Source organism: Dipodomys ordii, unplaced genomic scaffold (assembly GCF_000151885.1).
Source record: "Dipodomys ordii isolate 6190 unplaced genomic scaffold, Dord_2.0 Scaffold158, whole genome shotgun sequence".
Classification (NCBI taxonomy): domain Eukaryota; kingdom Metazoa; phylum Chordata; class Mammalia; order Rodentia; family Heteromyidae; genus Dipodomys; species Dipodomys ordii.
The window spans coordinates 110,130-129,646 of NW_012267374.1; the positions used below are offsets into that span (position 1 = coordinate 110,130).

General features: G+C 42.7%; 1 protein-coding gene across 1 annotated transcript in view; it reads right to left on the reverse strand.

Moving 5' to 3' along the window:
* The window catches only part of Tbx18 (T-box 18), a 29,622-nt gene extending 24,040 nt beyond the window's left edge, over positions 1-5,582 (reverse strand). Inside the window, exons 1-3 of the mRNA XM_013032856.1 lie at positions 5,221-5,582; positions 3,970-4,174; positions 1,862-1,963 (exon numbers count right to left, since the gene is read on the reverse strand). Coding sequence (XP_012888310.1) covers positions 1,862-1,963; positions 3,970-4,174; positions 5,221-5,533 — 620 coding nt within the window. The 5' untranslated portion in view covers positions 5,534-5,582. The remainder of the gene's footprint in view (positions 1-1,861; positions 1,964-3,969; positions 4,175-5,220) is intronic.
* Between the last annotated feature and the right edge of the window lie 13,935 nt (positions 5,583-19,517).

Sequence of the window (19,517 nt, forward strand, 5' to 3'; positions counted from 1 at the left end):
TTTACATTACAATTGGCAATAATTTTTAACGTGATCAAATACCATTGTTTGAGATTGTCAAAAGTTTAGAAAGCTATACTTTTATATGAATTTGATTACTACCAAAATAGTTATGTATTCAGTCAAAACTGCAAAATTATGCATATTGAACAGTTCAAAACTACACATCCACTAAGAAAACAAATGCTAGATTTACACATTCTTTGCAAAGCATTTTAAATACAAATATTAATAAAATTTTAAGATGCAACATAAGTGAAAGCAAATTTATGTTTTACAATTTGATTTTTAAAATCTAGCATTTAAATACTGATGTATAAATTTTTCTTACTTTCTCAAATCAATGTTTATTTATTCCTTGTGAGAGTACGTAAAAATTGGTTTAGTAAAATAAAGTAGTGAAATTTTATAAAAAGAGATTTAAAAGAAGAAACAAGATTAAAACTCAGAAAAGAATGATTTCCAGCTCCATGAAAAAGTACAGGACCACAGATATGGGGAGACAAAGGGTGAACAAATGCAGTATTGGTGCTCACTAGACAATATGTTGAAAATGACTTACACAATTTGTGGATGAAGATCGGATGGAAAAACTGGGAGAAAGTGAGGGAAGGGGTAACACTGTCTATAAAGAAATGTACTCTTTATCTGACTTATGTAACTATAACCTCACTGAACACCACCTCATAACAACAATAATATTTAAAAGAGAATTACATTATTTTTCTCAATATCAAACACAAATAACAGTATGACTTTTAAATCATGTATATTTAATAAATCAATGCTTTCCAGTTTCTGTTAGGCAGTAAATAACTTTAGCAAAATGTCTAAATAATTAATTAAAATAAGTGATATACCTTATATAAAATGACAAATAAAATTCAATTTTTATTACTCATTTTGGTAGTATTTCAAAAGTCTACATTCAAATTAAAATCTGTGCACTTTAAAAACTATAAACCAGTGCCAGCTTCACAGAAAAAAAACTCAAAAATTTAAGTGACTCAAAATCTGTTTTTGTTTAAAAACTTACTCTACACTGTTCATTGTATATTTATGACAGAGAGAGAAACAAGAGGGAGAGAGAGAGAAAACATTAAATTCAAGACTTCCTTTTAAAAACTGTAGCACTTAAGTATCAGAAAAATAAAAAAGCACTGTCATTCAAACTTCGTGATTTGCTTTATGCAGAAGTGAGAGAGCAAAGTTTGGCTTGAAAATGAAAAACACATATCCTTTCACAGTTTACCTCATGTTTAATTAATAATTCTTTCTAAACCTGAATATTATAAAATTTCTATAAAACAATTCTTAACTTCCAACCAAAAAAAAAATCCAAGAGTAACAGTTCATTACCAGTTCAGAGATACCTTAATATCACAATGAATTAAGACATACTAGTTTTCTAACTTGTACATAAACAATTTTCTCAGTTTAAAGGGGAAATGCTTTTAATGATTTTACATGTAACAAGACAAAGGAAACTAATGTGAAGATGAAAACCATGAAGAATGTACATTTTATTTACTAGAATGGGTCTCTATAAACGACACACCGTTTCCTCTCAAAACTGGAACTGAAACGTGAATTAGCACAAAAGATAAGTTTGGCTTAGCTACACCAAATGAGCCTTTTAAAAATCTCAAAGATTAAAGACATTTCTGCATCAATTAAAAGTGAAAAAAATAGAAAACAAAAACAACTTCCCATGTTTGCTGTAGAAGGAACCATCTGGGCTGCTGGAACCCAGGGATCTGGAAAATCTACAGGTTAGAGGAGTGTAGGGGGGAAATACAGATAAAACAGTCACTAAGTGCAAAATCCTAGTGTTTTCTTATCCTGTATCCAATCACTGTACCTGTATCGTTTATTATCCACAGGCACAATATCCATGGCAATATAATACTGCTGGTGAGGATCTAATCCTGAGATCTTCACTCTCATTGCAGGAAACATTCGCCTGTTCATAAGGGAAGAGAGAAGAAGAGGGTTTGATTTTGCTTTTGTTTGTGATTAAGAATAAAGAACATATATAGCAAAGATATCTCTCTAATCTGTATTCTAAATGTAGAAAATTTATTGCATCCATTTTGGTAATATAAAGTGCCAGAACATAGATCATATCAAACTGAAGTATTATTTAATGCAATTTGTTGTACACTGTGCACATGTGGTCCATGTTTACTGAAGTGTCACTAGAGCTAAAAATAAAAGAATTGCACATTTCAGAAATAATGACATTCTAGAAACCATTTCTTAAACAAAATCAATAAGCACATTTACTTTAATAAATACAAATATTAAAATAACCACATGGTAGGAATAGAATTTTCAAATTTCTGAAAGGTGATAAAATATCTTATGATGTGAAATTTTAAAAGGGTTATAAAAAAAACCACAAGGAGCCAATGTGCCATGCTATAACCAAACAATATGTTCTTTATTGAGACAGGACTTCCTGTCTGCAGCATGGTGAAGGTGAAGTGCAAAACTTGCTCTAAATTTGAAAGGTATAGTAAAACTTCTTTATTGAAAACAGAAACTAAACACAATGTATATTTACCAAATCCTTCCCCCACCCTACCTCAAAAAATGTTTCTTTTTTTTTACCATGGTTATTTGAAACGTTGGTAATGAAAGCAAATGAAAATCTTTTTTCTCTTTGCTTCCCTGAGATGCGTATCAAAGGAAATGCAAAATAAATGTGCCTATCCCTTCAAAAGAAAATGACCACCTAAGGCAAATTATTGTATATAAAAAACACAGACGAGGCAAATTATTGTATATAAAAATACAGACGTTTACTCTTTTTAAATGTTCTTTCAATGACGTATATCTAAGATCCTTCCAGCGAATCTAACTTTGGTTAATTTAACCAAATAGCACAATGTTCAGTAGTTATTTACCAATTTTTTCTATAACAACAGTGTTATTAAAGACCACACATGGGGGGGAAGTCCATGATTAAGCATGAAAACAGTTTAATACATTGGCTGTTGTAGTGTTACTTCAGTGCACCTGTAGGATAAAGAATAAAGGTGTTTAACTATATCCTTTATAAGACAACTCTTGCTTTGTGTTGTTGAAGACCAAATTTGGATCATTAATAAAAGCTCGGTGAAAATGTAGACGGTACCATATGGATTCAATAAAATGGTTTTGTAATTTCTAATAAATTTGGATACTTTTTTGCTATGCAGGTTTTTACCATGTGTACTCCCTGAAAGAGTTGCGTGTGCTTTTTAAAGTTCCGTTTAAGGAAACATTATTCATAGATCTCCTTGCACTAAATGAACTGAAAATTTTAAAATGTAAATGTTCCTACCTCAAATTAATACGATGTGACCAACAAATTCATTTATTTTAATAAGTGATGGATGTGCAAGTTTCATACTTCAAAAAAGCAAAACGATATGTATATATTTAGCATTCTTCACCAAATTTAAGCAAACAGATTGGATTTAAGGTAGGAAAAAAATTAACCGTTTAGCTGTAAATCTATAAACAGGATGATTTTTAAAAATCAGAGTCATTATTCGTACAACTATAGACGATCAAACATGCGTCTTAATGAAAAGTTACCGCTACTTTTCATCCTAGTATATGAAAACAGCGTAATATTTCGTGTTCTTGAAGCGTCCGGAAATATGATAAAGGACCAGCCTGGAGACTTAACTTCCAAAAAATATGAGGAGGGACGAATCTATCCTCTAGTTTCAGAACAGGTAGCTACAACCTGAAGAACTGATCTTGTATCTCGGACTCCTTCGAATTCTAAACTGCAGCCACCGGGAGACCACTGCCTGCCTGAGCCCCTCAGAACCACACTCCTGCCAGCCTTTAAAAGCGAGGTGCCGGGACCAGTTCCTCTCCCTCGGAAGAAAAAGCTCCCAGCGCTTCCAACCGAGGAGTGGGCTGGGGCTGGCCCGGGTCCTCCACAGAGTCAGCGTGGTGGCTCCACCATACCTGCCGGCTTTGGTGATGATCATCTCCGTCCCAATCTCGTGAAAGCGCTTCCAGAGTTCAGCTCCTTGCAGATCTACCCTGGGGGCCTGCGGGGAGGGCAGCGGGGTCCCCGGCCGGGCCAGGGCGGGCGTCGGGGACGCTTTAGGGGAGCCTCCCGGAGAAGCCAGTGGGGAAGCGCCTTGCAGGAAGCCGTCCTCAACGCCTCCTGGACAGCAAAGGGAGAGATGGGGCACCGGTGAGGGCTCCCCAAGGGAGGACAGCCGGGGAGACCTTGTCTGCGACCGGCAACGGAGAAGGAAAGGGCTGGGAGCCGGGGGGACGCTGTCACAGTTTTCCGGGCCTCCAGACGGCCAGGCCCTTTCTGCCCAGGGGCTCCAGACACTGAATGCGGCCTGCCCGGCCCCCGTGTCCTCAGACCCGGGGAGACACACGGGCCACGTCCGCCCCACCCCACAGCCGCCTCGGGCTTCTCAGCGCCGGGAGACGCGTGTCCGCAGGCCAAGACCCCCGGGCACGCTGCGACTCTGGGTGGCGCACGCCCCCGGGTGCGCCCCAGGCCCCGAGTCGTGGACCCCTCTCTCGACAGGCATCTGAGGCACCGCTGGCCCGGCCTGATGCATTTTCTAGAAACTTCTTCAGACCTAGCTCTCGCTACCCCAGGCTCTTTAATTCTATCATCAGAGCAGCTAGAAGCGGGCAAAGAGGCACGGGCCATGCCCACCCGCCATCGCGGGAGTCGCTGGGGGGAATCTGGAAGGAAACGACGTGTGCAAATACGCCGTCCTCCCTAGCTCGCTTGCACACCCGGTCTAGGGCCTGCACTCCGGTTTCGGGGGGAGGAAGGGAGGTTAGGCCAGGCCGTGGCCTGTCACCCCAACCCAGCCCTGCGCTTTAAAAAAAATCAGTAAAGTGAAAACAGCACCCCTGGGTCGCAACCCCCCAGGGAAGCAGATGGGGAAAGCACATCCGCCCCGCCCGGTTCCGCGACTAGCCGCAGCCCGCCGAGGGCGCGGGCGCCCGGTGGGACGACGGCAGCTTCCTAGGCGAGGCTGGAACTCATCTTAGGCATCAGTCGGGTGACCTGGTTGTACCGAGAGCCAAGCGCCGGATCTCCCCCGGACCCAGGCGTTAGAAGTTCGAGCGGTGTCGGCCGCTGGAGGACCCGGGGCCCGGGGCGCACCCGCGCCCACAGACGCGCAGAAGCTCAGGTTCGCCGAGCCGTGCTGACCCGGGCGGGAAGGGGCCACTCACCCGCGGCTCCTCCGGAGCCACAGCTCCGCTCCAGGTCGGCGCAGCTCCGGGCCGGGCCCGACGCCGCCCCGGCTGGTGGTGGCGGGTGCGCGGCTCCCTCATCTCCCTCCAAGGAACTCTTTTCGGCCGCGCCGCTCGTGCGGCTGCAGCCTCCTCCGTCGTCCGCGGCCCCGGCTGCCTCTTCCCCGCCTAGCTTTCGCCGCTTCTTTTGGAGCTGTTGCTGCTTCTCGGCGCCGATCAGCGCCTCCACGGAGAAAGCGTGCGCCTTGAGGCTGAGCATGCTGCACGGAGAGCCCCTCCGCTTCTCGGCCATCCCCGCCGCCCGGCGCCCGCCCGCCCCTCTCTCATATACACCCACGCGGGCACACACACGCGCGCGCGCTCTCCGGGCCCCCCCAACAACTGAACAACTCTCGGGGCCTCCCGAGATCTGCCCCCTTCCCCCAGCCGCGGGCAAAAACAACTGTGGCGCTTCCTCTTTCTGGCTTGCGTTGGGATCCGAAGAACCAGGGATGAGACCGCCAAGTTTCCTTCCCCGGGCTCTGGCGCGCTCTCACTGCGGCACTCCTTCGCTCCCACCCCCTGCACGTCCTCCGACTGCTCCAAGATCTGCCTCGACTGATGCGCCAGGAAGGACTAACATGAGAAAGAAAAAAAAACACTCTGCGGACACAAATTAGGGATTGTAATTGAAATTTGTTGCCTTGATCTGTCAGCACTTCCAAGCAGGAGAGCGGTGGGAAGAACTTGCTCATTAGTGTCAATAAAGCGGAGAGGGGCGGAGCCCAGAGAATTGTCAATCATCCAGATGGCTGGCCAATCGGAAGGCGCCGGCTCTGCGCAACCCGCGCCCACTTCCTTAGAAGGTTGGAAAGGAAAAAAGAAAAAAAGAAGAAGAAAACGTCCGGAGCGCAAAGCGCCGCCATCTGGCTTGGGCTTGCCAGCCGCTCTCGGAACCCAGTTGGTCTCGCCACCGCCTACGAGACCAGTCCAGCCCGAACTTTCCAGCTTCTTCTCTCCCTTGGACCTGGGAGGACGGAAACCCTTAGCTTTAAACAGAGAAAAGCACCAAGTGAGCATATCAAAGGTTCATAGAACCTTAAATCACCAGTCCCACAGCCACATCGATTGCCACAACGTAGAATGTTTGTGGAGGTGGTGAGAATTCACGTCCTTCAAATCGGTAGTCCCATTTAAACATTCCCATGTTTAGTAGCACCAAGCGTGGCAATAAGTTTAAATTTTACCCTGTGGATTTTACGCAGGAAAAACGGGTTCAAAATATTTACAGTCTTTATATTGCGAAACAAAATATAGATATGTTAAGTTTCGTATAAACTAATTGGAAAAGCCATGTCTTTTTCTGGAGACTCCCTTTTCTTTCAAAGAGTTGTAGTTACTTTAAAGCAAGGTTGTGAGATTTTAACTGTATGTTTTCACTTGTATAAGCAACTCGAACGCTCCCCTGAAATCTTCCAGAAGATTTTTTTTCATTTCGATAAATACTATTTTATATGATCAGAGGCACAGAGAAAGTAAAATAAATTTTAAGACTCAATTGCAGGCTTTTTTAAGTCAGTGATTTACAATAGCTTCTCATTTCCCCAATTTACCACATTTGTATCAGGATTTTACAATATGTTTCTTTAAGATACATTGAAAACAACACTTTTTAATTGAGTGACAACAAATATGTACGTGCAGTTTGCTTTAGACTTCCACCTAAACTTTTCTCTGGGGTTAACAAAAAAAATTTTTTTTGGTAGAATATTTCTCTGTAGAATAAAACAATTATATTGTACGGAGATTCCATAGTCCTCTTAACCATTGGTATAAAATGCGTGACAAATGAGGGGTTCTTGTTTGTTTGTTTTCTTCTGTCTTGGTACAACTGGGACCAATCTTTTTTTTTTTTTTCGGTATTTTACCGTAGCTGGGGAAGCTCGCAGTTCCTTCAATGCTGGTCAGCACAGTCGGAGCAGGACCGCGCTGGAGGCCATCAGAGACTCCCGCGGGCCTTCCAAACACTCCTTCCCCCCACCCCCCAGCCTCCAAACCCTGAAAGACTTAGCAATATCCCTGCGGTGGATGCTTCTTTTAGATACTTGAGAAATGGATTCAATTGGAAGATGTTTTGAATTCACAAAAGAAAGGCTGTGTCACTGTTTTGGAGTTGAATTCACAAAAGAATGGCTCTGTCACTGTTTTTGGAGTTGAATTCACAAAAGAGAGGCTGTACCACTGTTTTTGGAGCTATCTGGGGACCCAAGTTTAACTGTGTCAGGCTGATATTTTGTCCAAAAATAAATAAATAAAATCATACTTGTAAAGTTTGTTGGAGGTTAAAAATGGCATTGCAAGCACAAGCTGCCTTGAGAGTTTGGGCGGGAAAGATGTTAGCTGAAGTGAACTAACCAGGGTGTATGCCCAAAGCTGGGAAGCTCCAGCCCCTCGGCCCTCTAAGCAGCTGCAAGCGTGATTAGAGCGCTGGGTCCCAGGTCCAGCTCTCCCCGAGCCGGAGCTGTGACCCACAGTTCCTCCAAAACACCCTCCAGCCTTGGGGATTTAGAAGTACCATGGCCCAGAATGGAGTCGCTGGAACCATTGGGCCCACTCGGACAGGATGTTCCAGGAGGCTGGTCCCTAGAAAATTGAAAAACAAAAACCAACGAAAAGAAAACATGCCTTTTCCACACGCGAAGACTGTCGGTTTCACACTGATTGAGAAACCTGATCAAGACCTTAGCTTTTTCTTTGGACCATACAGCTCCAAATCTGCTTTTCTGAACTATTCACTTCTTCTGCCTTTTCCCCTGTAGCTAGAGGCACAACAAACTTCAGAACTTGGGAGATCTGTATTCACCACATCAACCAAGACAGAAAAATCTAGCTTCACTGACATCCACACGGTCAAAACAAGCAGACAGTAATCCTTAGAAACAATTCAAGTGTGCGCAGGTAGCCCGGGGCAGGACGAGGGCGCTAGCTCCCTTGGTCCTGGTTCCAGCTGGGCTTCGGGAACTTTTCCCTATAGCAAGCCTCTGACTTCCTCTTACTTTCAGGCTATGGGTGTCAGGCTCGAGGACCGAGCAGGACCAGAGGTCTCCTTTCCTACCTAGCAGTCCTCAGGGACTATATAGCTCACTCCCACTTTGGCTCCCAGAGATGGGGAAGGAACCTCTCCAGGGCACCTGAGAGAGGCTAGCTCCAAACTTAGCTCCAAACTGGTTGGCCTTGGTGTGAAGGCTAAGCCATAGTTTCGCCAGGCCTTTCCTCAACAGTGTGAGTGGCTGTGGTGGGACCCAACTAGATTCCTGAGCTTTTTCCAGCAAAGGAAATTCGGATAAAATGCCTGTGCATTAAGCAGAACCTCTAAATTAGTGATCAAGCAGCGCTTTTGCAAGTGTCTCTCCGCATATGAACGTGTAACTGCTCCTGTGCACACGTTTTGTGTGTGTGTGTATGTGCTCATGTCCACCTGTGCAGGTGCAAACATGGGAGAAGTGTGTGCCTCTTGTCACTTTAAGCGAGAAAATTTTTTTCCCCAATAGGAGCTACTTTAAAGAAATGATCGAAAATAAAGTACACTATTAGGCCTCTAGCAAAAAGAGACATATTCTGTTTCAAATAAGTCACCCAGGCAATGAGTCAATTCCAGGAGCTTGCTGGAAGACTGCGAGAGAGGCAAAAATCTTGAGAGTCCAAGTCCAGCTGTATTGAAATTTATTCTTTTATTTAAAATAATTGCAAACCCCCACTGTGTCTAATGGCTCCTACAAAGCTTTTTGACCTGGAGCTTTTTTTTTTAACTCATCATTGATTATCCCTATAGAGTTTTAATATTTCATTTCCCGTGATTTGGAAGATAGTTCGTTGCTAAATAATCGGTTTTTATGTTCTAAAACTGAAGGTTTTATAGGACAGGAATTCACTCTTTACACTGATCTTTGTTTTTATTTTGTTTTGCACTCGACAATCGCTGTACAGAAATTTTAGCCCTTACATTTTACTCTAGGATTGGAAACCTGCCACAAGGAGGTGGTCCCTAACTCAGGTGCATCTTGTGGTCCCTGAATTTCTAAACAGGACCCGTACTTCCTTTTCATTCATAAAGAGACATTTATTATTAGCTGAAAGACATGGGGAAAAATACAGAAACAGTGGGTGAGCCAGGGCCAAACCAAACAGCAAGAGGAGTCGTTGTCTGTGTAGTAATTTCATCCGAGAAGAGACGCATTTTAATTTAGAGACACAGATATCAGATGCCACTGCTTTGATGGACAAGCAGATACAAAAAATCAAGACCGAAGTTCCCTCTCATTCTTTTGCCTTTCCCTCTAACCTGGGTTAATGAGAATAAGAATCACAACGTGCACACATTTACAAGGGTTAGGGGAGAAAACGCTGGCTGCCAGAGTTCTCCGGAAACCCAAGCCGGCAGGAACTGGATGTCAGAGCCCGAATCCGCGTAGCTCCTGTACCTGGCTCCCACACAAACACCACCACGGGGTTGATTGCCCTTCTTTGCTTGTTTGTTTGTTTTGTTTGTCTTTTGGTTTTTCTTTCTTCTCCCACCCAACAACTGGTTCGATTAGCTGAGACTGAGGCCCACTATTTAAGGACCCAGGAAGACCAAGGAGGAGCCCTTCCGGGTCCCTAGGCGCTCAGACTCAGTTTCTCTTCTAATTTTGATTTTTTTTGAGTCAATACTCCTCTCTCTAAAATTCCGAAGAGGTGCGCGAGTTGAGGAGAGATAAATGAGTGGAGCTGGAAGGTAAACTTGCCTTTATTCCTTCCTCCCCTCTTCCCCCATGTTTTTCACCTTGGAGAGAGAGTCTTTCTAACTCAGCACAGGGAAGACTGAGAAAGTACAGAGCTTGCCAGGCATCCAGAAGAAAACTCGTGCTTTAATGAAGCTTTTCTCTTCGGGTTTAGTTTCTAGAAATACCTGCTTTACCTTTAGACCCTCCTGTAATTTGTATTCACCCTCTGCCTCACTAACCCCACACTCTCTCTCACTTCCATTATCTATGAGGATCAATCGCAGAAATGATGGAGAAGACCACATTATCTCCATCACAATATCTGATCCAAAAGTAGACAGGTTGAAAGAGATAATGAAATTAAAACCAGAAGTAAAGAAATACCCCAAGACAAGTAGCAGGGTGTTGCTAATACCAGTACTGCAACTGAGACAATGAATGGGAAAATTTAATTAAGCAACATTCTCAAACTAGCTAATGGACAGTAATTTAGACTGTATAAAATCGTGGTTAAATTGTTGCCCAAAATATACAGTTTTATATTCTTTGAATTAAATACTTCATCCTCTTTGACTCTCTATAAATAAGAATTGAAAATGAAACTAAACAAGGCTCCATTTAAGAAAGACTAAGTGTTGTGGTTAGTGTTTTTCTTCTTGTTGTTTCTCATTATTACGGGCTTTTGTCTCTCTTTTTAATTTTTTTTTCAGGAGTATGGAAGCCAGGCTAGCCTCAGAGTCCTGAGCTCAGGAAATCCTCTTACCTCTGCCTTTAGAGTAGCTGGGACTTCGGGCTCCAGCCATCATTCTGGGTTTTTTGTACTCACTTTTAATGAGAAAAATTATTATACCTTCTAGTTGGCTAGAAACTGGACACTGTTCTTGTATTTTATGTAAATGATCAAACTTTTAGTGACAATTTTGCATGCATTTCAAATAATCTGCTGAGAGAATTAAAATGAAGAGTATGAATGTAATTTCCTCATATTTTCATTCCAACAGATGAAACATTTCATTTTCAGATGAATGATAAGACTTTTTCACTGATTAAAGAAATGAAGGAGGGGATAACACGTTTGACAAGAAATATACTCACTACTTTATGTAACCGTGACTTCTCTTAACAATAAAATTAAAATAAAAATACCACTTGAATTGTGTGTGGGGAAGAAGTGAGCTACTGAAAAATAGTACTAACATCAAGAACAAACCCTACACTTAAGTACATGGCAAAAAACTGACAAGAAAGAATAGCTTTTGTATATAAACTTGTTTTGTTTCATGTCCAATTGGCAAACTCTTTTCTCCTTTAAGAAGTGTATTTTGAGTGAGAAATGTTAGGGTCCTCCCCTCATTTTCAATATAAAATCTTTCAACTTTGTCTCAAATAAAATAGCTTATTCCAGATTTTCTGGAAGAGATATCTTCAAGCAAGAGGCTGCAGGTGCTAGTTGCAAGAGGAACTCAACTGAATAGCTTACACTCTGGATACTATGCTTATAAAGAATCTTTGGCAGGTATCAATATGTATTTCCAAATTCCTTCACATGAAAAAGGGAGCATATAAGGTGTGCTCACTGCCATGCATATTCAGTAATGTAAATTTAGAATAGCTAGCATTTCTAGAAAGACTGAGCTTTTTTTTTTTTTTTAATGTTCCTCACCTTCAGTCTTTGGTACAGGTTCCTTCTCAAATTGCATGCAATGTATTTTAAGAAGCATTCACTACCTGCTACAGATGTTCAGGAAAGTTGGGTTAGGGAAGTCGGAAACATATGGCAGTTGCCTATTGCACAAGGAAGGTACATATGAAAGTTATAAATTTATTTCTTTAAGTCAGCATTGTAAACGCATTTTATAGGGTTCACAGTATGTATTACATCTGTAGATTTACTTTTTGAAATATATGTTTTTGAGATATTTGTGGTTTGAGAGTCTAAAAGAAAGAAGCCATTTTGATGTATTAGAAATAAGCAAAAAAAAAAAGTCGAACAAATAAAAATAAATGTGTAGAAAGGCAAGCATTTTCTTTTTATTCCCCTTGCTGGTTATCCTGAAAGGCTCTTGGGCTATCTCTTGGCAAAGGATTACTCACAATACACAGGTGCCCATCAGCAGAATGCACTGCATTGATCGAACTGTCATTCTGAAGAAACAGAGGTATCAGATTGTCCAAAGCCAGCTTGGGGGCATGATCAAGAACTGACTGTGCAAATGTTAAAACTGCATCAATTCAATTTGTTCTTGAGAAGGGGCAACAGAAGAGAACTACTTACTTGACACAGAGAGGAGAGAAAGCTTAAGGCAGTGTGATGTGGAGGAAGAGGCTGAGGAGGCTGGGAGGGGGGGGGTCACTGAAGAGGTCTCAGTGGTGGGGCTTCCTGAAGGAATGGGGATGGAGCAGGAGGCAGCAATCATTTCCCTATTAAGATACTAATTTTAATCTTAATTATTTCATTTAATGCTTTTGAAATTATGCTTTATTATAGCAGTAATTTATAACTGCATCTCTAGTGTTATCAATGGACATTAAATTGTATCTACTGCCAAGATATTTTCCCATAAACCTTCAAAGTTATGGTAAAATAATTCCTCTACTTTTGTACAGGAAACCTCTGCATTATCTTAAAAATCAACTTTAGTTTTGTGAATTTAAAGTCACTGCTCTCTCTTCGATTTATTTAGAGATGTTATAATCATGTAAATTATCTTGGTTTAAAAAAGAGAGGAAGTGTGTGTGTGTGTGTGTGTGTGTGTGTGTGTGTGTGTGTGTGTGTGTTTGTACACGTGCACTTAAAACCCCTGAAAATGGGGTAGGTGCCTACAGGTAAAATCTTTCTGTATTGACTTCAAGAAAACCATTCTTAAGTTTCCATAATGGAGGGAAGGAGACTAGTCAAGACTGGTCTGCTCTTCCCACCCTCCTCCCCACCCCATGAAATTTATTTGGGGGAGAAATAATGCAAAATAATAGCAGATGCGTCCTTCTCAAGCAGACGTTTTATTTGGTTGTGTTTTGGATTTTCCTTTGTGATCAGTTGTGGAGGGGATGCATGAATCCGTTTTCTGTTCTTTTCTGATTCCTTCTTTGTAGGACTCCTCTGGGCCTGAGGTCTGTGGGAGGCAGTAAGAAACGGAGCATTTAATATTATGGGTTCTCAGATGGATGGGAGAGGAACCTCTGAGGCACGGGGAGGGGGGGAACTATCAGATTATTTTCCATCCATCCATGGAAAATTGGAAACAAGAATGATGTAGGGGAAAATTCTGATTTTCTTCTTTACCAAAGTGTAGATTGCTTCTTGAGTTTCTATTCTGTCCTGTGGAATTATAAATTTATAATTGGAGTTCTATTGTGCAGGTACTGGGGCTTGAACTCGGGGCCTAGCACTCTCGCTGGGCTTTGTCTGTATGAGCTGATATTCTACTATTTGGGCCATGCCTCCCAATTCCTAGTTGGGGTTTTTAATATTTTAAAGCAGCATTTATTGTTTCATATTGTTGAATAGCAATACAGCAAAACATCTTTTAAAATTTACGTTTTCAGGATACCCTAAAATCCCTGGGTCGGCCCCTGCTAGTAAAACACTCAGGAATTCGTGTTTCCGATGACGTCCTACACCTGAAATTAAATTCTAGTTTGGTTTTCCAAAGCTAGTATTGCTTTGGTCAGTATCTGAGTTTTCTTTAATATTGTTTCCATTCTTTCTGGTTTTGGCGCACTATTTTTTTTCATTCCTGAAGACAATCTGATTTACAGTTTGACTGAGAGTTGCATTTCTGTTTAGAAGGTGAAATGTCCAAGTCAGTTAGCCAAATTATTCCCCGACGGCTCCAATATTGCGCCAGAGTCCCAGAGTCAGTTATTTTTATGTCTGACTGTATTTCAAATGTGCACGGTGATAAATAAAACCCGCCTCGAACTTCAAACTATCTCAATGTGATGAGGAACAATGGCAAAAATTAACCAGCCAAAGCGTCCAAGTTCTCCAGTGACTGCAGAATAAATCAGTCTCCAGGGCGAGCTGCGTAAACAGCTGCAGTGCTAAGGCGACTTTAGAGACCTGGTCTCCGTGTCGGGGGTGTGTGTGGGGGGGGAACTGGAGTGGGGATCCTACTGGGTCCAGAGTCCTGATAGGGAAAGAGAGCAGTAAGACCTGCGCGACCCTTTAATTAATCCACTATCAATAATTCTCCTAGGGTGTGTGCGCAAAAATCGCCCATAGGCAAATTTGGAGAGAGGCGTACTAAAAAAAGAGTAGTAACTCGCCCCCCACTCCCTAGATCCCAGAGGAGCTCCTCTGATTGCACAAGTCACTTGAAAGGGAGATTTGTCTCAGCTAGTAACAATGAAATTCTTTTTATGGGAAACCGAGGAAGGCGTCCGGGGAAGCTCTTGGCGGCGCCTGTGTAGCAGCAGCTTGGAGTCCGGAACCCGTGGCGATTTCACTTTCCAGAGCGCACGCCCCTTTTGGAGATCCCGGCTCACCCTGAACCTGCACCCCTTCCCCAGAGCGATTGCCTGCCTCTAGTCCACAGGGGCGTGCGTATCTCGCAAAGCTGGAGATTCGCCTCCTCTGTCCTGTGGTCCTGCCACCTGTTGGAGAGCTCAGCTGAAAAGTCGGGGCCGCCCGCAACAGCCCGGCGCTTGGCGCTCCGAGGCCGAGGGGAATCAGGGTCACGGAACTTGCGTTTCTGTTGTTACCTGCAAAGAATAGCCCTCTTGGTGCTGAGTGCACAGTAAGTGCGAAGAATAAATATATCATCTCTCGTGGCGGCTGTCTTGAAAAGGCGATTCAGAGCTCTCCACGAATTGTAGATTAGCGCCGGGGCCCGCGCCGGCGCCTGCGCCCTGGTGCCTCCCCAAGCCGGCCGAGGAGGGCGCAGGACCGGGCGGCCGCGTGTGCAATCGCACGGCGGGAGCCAGGAATGACCATTCAGCCAGAACCTGTCCGGCCCCACCGTCGCGCAAAGTTCGGGGCTGGCCCTCCACCCCGGTCGGAGAGGCGACCGCGACTCAGGGTACCCAGTGCGCGGCGTGATCCAACTGTGCGCTGCAACCTCGCCGAAGTCATGTATTGCGTGAAAGCCTGCGAGTGAATGGATGGGGTTCTCATTGTCTTCTACATACTTGCATTTAGAATTCCTTTGAAAGTATAGGTTCAGAACACAGAGGGAGTGAAATGTAAGCTCCTCCGCAAGGAGCTCCTGTTATTTCGCCCACTTCTGGGCCCACAGCATTCGTGACTTGGGTATCCACCCAGTGGCCGCAGAAATCCAGTGGCTCAGTCCGGGGAAGCTTGGGCCCCGTGTGGCTCCGGATCTCTGCTTCCCTGTCCTAAATCCTAATCCCACTCGGCGTGGCCGTCTACGGCCTTCACTGACCAAGCCAGATGCATTGCCCAGCGCCTCCTCCCCAAGGCATAAACCGGAATACCTCGGGCCTCGGCATCCGCCGGTGCCAGGAACCTGGGCCAGCCAGGTTCAAAGGACTCGAGGTGCGGGGGAGGGAGCTGGGCAGAGCTCAACTCGGACCCAGATCACGTCCCTGCCTTAAGGTCCTCAAAGTTCTACCCAGAGTGAACAATCCTTTCCCGGCTGCCGGGTTGGGTGGTGATAAGAATGTATTCCGCTGGGAGAGGAAAGGAGATTGACAGAGAGACTGCCAACTACCGCGGAGTGTGACTATTTGTGGCCCCGAAGATTTTGGGGTGCAGATCCCTGAAGCTCTGGTCTGAGTTAGGTTCCCCCAAACAACTTGCATTGCCACCGGCCTCTGGGCTGGATCCGGGCACCGGGTCCCGGAACGTGGCGCCCTCTGGGGACCATTGGCAGTATAGTTCCAGCTTGACCTGGAGGGCACACCCTGCGGACCCAGGGCCTGCTAGGATCAATGCTGACCTGTCCATTTGGCATCCTTGGAAAGTTTGCATTCTGGGACCAGAGTTATGTCCCACCCTAATCCTGGCTGGAAGGAAGCTCTGTTGATTGCCCTCTTTTGCAGACCCAAGGAGGCCTTCCTGAGTCCAACCTAAGAAGCACTGGCTTCTGGCTTCTGTGTGGCAAACTGCTGCAGAGAGAAGCTAAATCTCCTAATTAATATATAGGTAGATACATATCTACATATGTGAGTATATGTGTGTGTTGTGTATATATGTGTGTATGTGTACATCTATCTGTATCTATTTTATCCAACTAATATATATAATATATGTATATGTGTGTATATACGTATCTGTCTGTCTGTATCTATCTCCAAATGGCAGCATCCACATGAATAAGAAAGAAGATGATAAAAGATAAATGAAAGGTAATTGGAAGAACTTTTTAAGGAATATGCGTGTATTTTGTGATGTAACCAAACAACTTAGACTTCAGTTTTCTCAAGACCTGGGCCAGATTCCCAGTGCAGTTCCTACAGAGAAAGAACCCTTCCATTGTAATTTCCATTTACAATCCCAGTACAGTCTACCTAATAACATGTTTGGATTCTCTCTGTCTCTCTCTGTCTTTCTCTGCCTCTCTGTCTTTCTCTCTCCTTCTCTCCCTCCCTCTCTCCTTCTCTCATTCCCTCCCTTATTCTCCCTCTCGCTTTCTGGACATTTCAAACTGTCCCCATCTTGAATCTTGAATAATAGCAAACAAGTACAAAGTAATCTGTGTACTTGTGGTGATTGAAGGTGGTTATGGACTCAGTTGCACCATTATTTCTAAGATTTTAGTTAAAAAATGAAACATTTTAGGGCAGTTACAGTTACATTAGTACATGTTGTGGAAATAAGCTTGCATTTAGAGAAACATTATTGGAAACAGCTGTGATGTTAATGTTTCAAAACCCAGAGTACTCAAAATGCTCAGTATCTACTTTTCATCATAAGTTTTTCCTGTGCATCCCCATAATGCATACTCTCTGTGTGTAATACAAGACACTTGTTTAATAAAGCGAATGATTGTCTGTGTCAGGGAGATTTGGTTCTCTCTCCCCCTCCCCAACCCATGTGCAGAGCAGATCAAAGACTTGAATTACCTCTGTCTTTCCAAAGGCAGCCAGATGGTGTCTTGATTTTTCTTCAGATTTTTCAGCCATAGCATTCAAAGCAGTATGATGTAACAGATGAAAGCCTTTCTTAGGTAAATTATTATTTTAATGTACTACATACCTTACTTTATTCCACTAAGGTTTTGGAATGTCTTGTGAGAATACTTATAATAAACATGTAAATGTTGAGTTAAAGTTTAGGATTGGCTAAGATTTAAATCACCATCCAGGGTCAAGATGAGAAGAAAACAAAAACTCTGATATACATGTATGAGAGAAGACAGTTGTGAAAAAGGAACTTCAAATTTACCTACAAGCCTCCTAGCAGCAAGAGTAAGCAAAAGGCATGAGCTTCATCAAACATAATCCCTTGTAATGAGCAATGTGTTTCCTAAATCCAGGATTGGGAGGGTGATGATGACAATATAGTATCAGCAATGGTATGTTTGACATGCTGTTGCATTTGGAGATTGTTTGTGCCTCACCCCAAACACATACACACACAGATAGATACTCTTTTGGGCAGATAGGAAGACACTTGACATACAGACAGTTTGGCATTAGAAAGAACTCTGGAATTCACAGTTAAATTCCAGCCTAGCTTCTTCACTTAGAATTTTTTTATTTTTTTAAAATTTTTTATTGTGAAAATACCATACAGAGGAGTTACAATTACATGGGCAAGATAATGAGTACATTTCTTATTAAGCATTGTAGCCTCCTCCTTTGTTTCCCCTTCCTATCCCTTCCCATCCTCCCTCGCCCCCCCCCCACGAAAGTTGTAAAGTTTGTTTTCACATAATGACTTAGAATTTTGTTTCCACCTTTTGTAAAGTAGTTAAATCTTTCTCTCTCTGTTTCTCTCTTTCTAACCCAAGTTTCTTTGTAAAATAGATACAGTGTATTCTGTTGGCTTATAAAAAGATATTCCAGAGCCTGACACCTAAGACAAGTTTTTTTTTTTATTGTGAAAATACTGTGTAGAGGGGTTAGTTATATGAGTAAGGTAATGAGTACATCAACTTGTTTTTAATGCAAGGATATGTTAGAAAGCCCAAGCTGGTTTAGAACTATATAGTCAGGGATGGCCTGGATGATCCTTAGGGCCTTAGTTTACTTAGTGCTGGGATGACTGACATGTGTCACTGTAACCTACATAAGAAATGTTTGATAACTCCTAGGCTTTTGTTGCTGCTTTTATTGCCGTTAATGTGCCACAGCTGTTAACTTCCTTCCTTACTTTTCCATGGCTGTAAAGCATGCAAGGACACTTCCACTCACTTTTTAAATTTTATTTTATTGCAAAGGTAATGTACAGAGGTGTTACAGCTACATAACTTAGGTAATGAGTACATTTCTTTTTGAACAATGTTATCTCCTCCCTCATTTTCTCTTGCTTCCTCCCCATCCCCCCTCCCTCCCACTCTCCACCTGGCACATTGTAAGATTCATTTCCAACATAGTGTCTAGTGAGTATTGCTGTTGCAATGGTTCATCCTCTGTCCCACCATTTCTGTGATTCTTTTTCCCTTCCTCAAGTTAGATAAACTCATATATAAGACAGAGAGTACCAAAATCAGAAACAGTACCACAGGGAATAAACCAGATGAGAAAAAAAAGAAAGATAAACGAAATGGCTGCAAACAGTTCACTAAAAACAAACAAATAAATCAAAGCAACAAGAACAAAACCTTTTGTCTCCATAGCATGGAGTTCATTTGGATTCACATCATTTTACATGGTCATATGTCCATAGCTATTGGGCTATTGTGATCCTCTGTTAGGACTATTCTAGGCTTTTACTAATTATTACAAATGAGGAAAACCATGGAGTTTATGTTTCTTTGGGTCTGGCTTACTTCACTTTATATGATTTTTGTTCCATGTCTTTCCACTTCCTTACAGATGGGACAGTATCATTCTTTCTGAAGGAAGCATAGAATTCCATTCCACATTTTCTTGATTCATTCATCTACAGAGGGGCATTTAGGTTGATTCCATATCTTAGCTATGGTGAATAATGCAATGAACATAGTTGTGGTGGTAGTTTTAGTGTGGCCTTGTTTATGATCACTGGAGTAGGATTGCTGGGTCATAGGGGAGCTCTATATTTAGTCTTTTGAGGAACCTCCATACTGCTTTGTAGAGTGGTTGAACAAGTTTACATTCCCACCAACAGTGTAGTAGCTTCCCATTTGGTCACATCCCTGCCAGCAGCTGTTATTATTTTTTTCTTAATAATGGCCATTCTAATGGGGGTTAGGTGGAATCTCAATGTTGTTTTGATTTGCATTTCTTTTATGTCCAGAGATGTTGAACATTTCTTCATGTGTCTCTCGGCTATTCTTATTTCCTCTCCAGAGAAGTCTATTTTTAAGTCTTTAGCCCACTTATTAATGGGTAGTTGTTTCTTTGAGGATTTGTATTTGGGAAGTTTAATTTTTTGAGCTCTAAGTATAGTTTAGATAGAAAGCCCTTGTTTGTTGCATAGCTAGT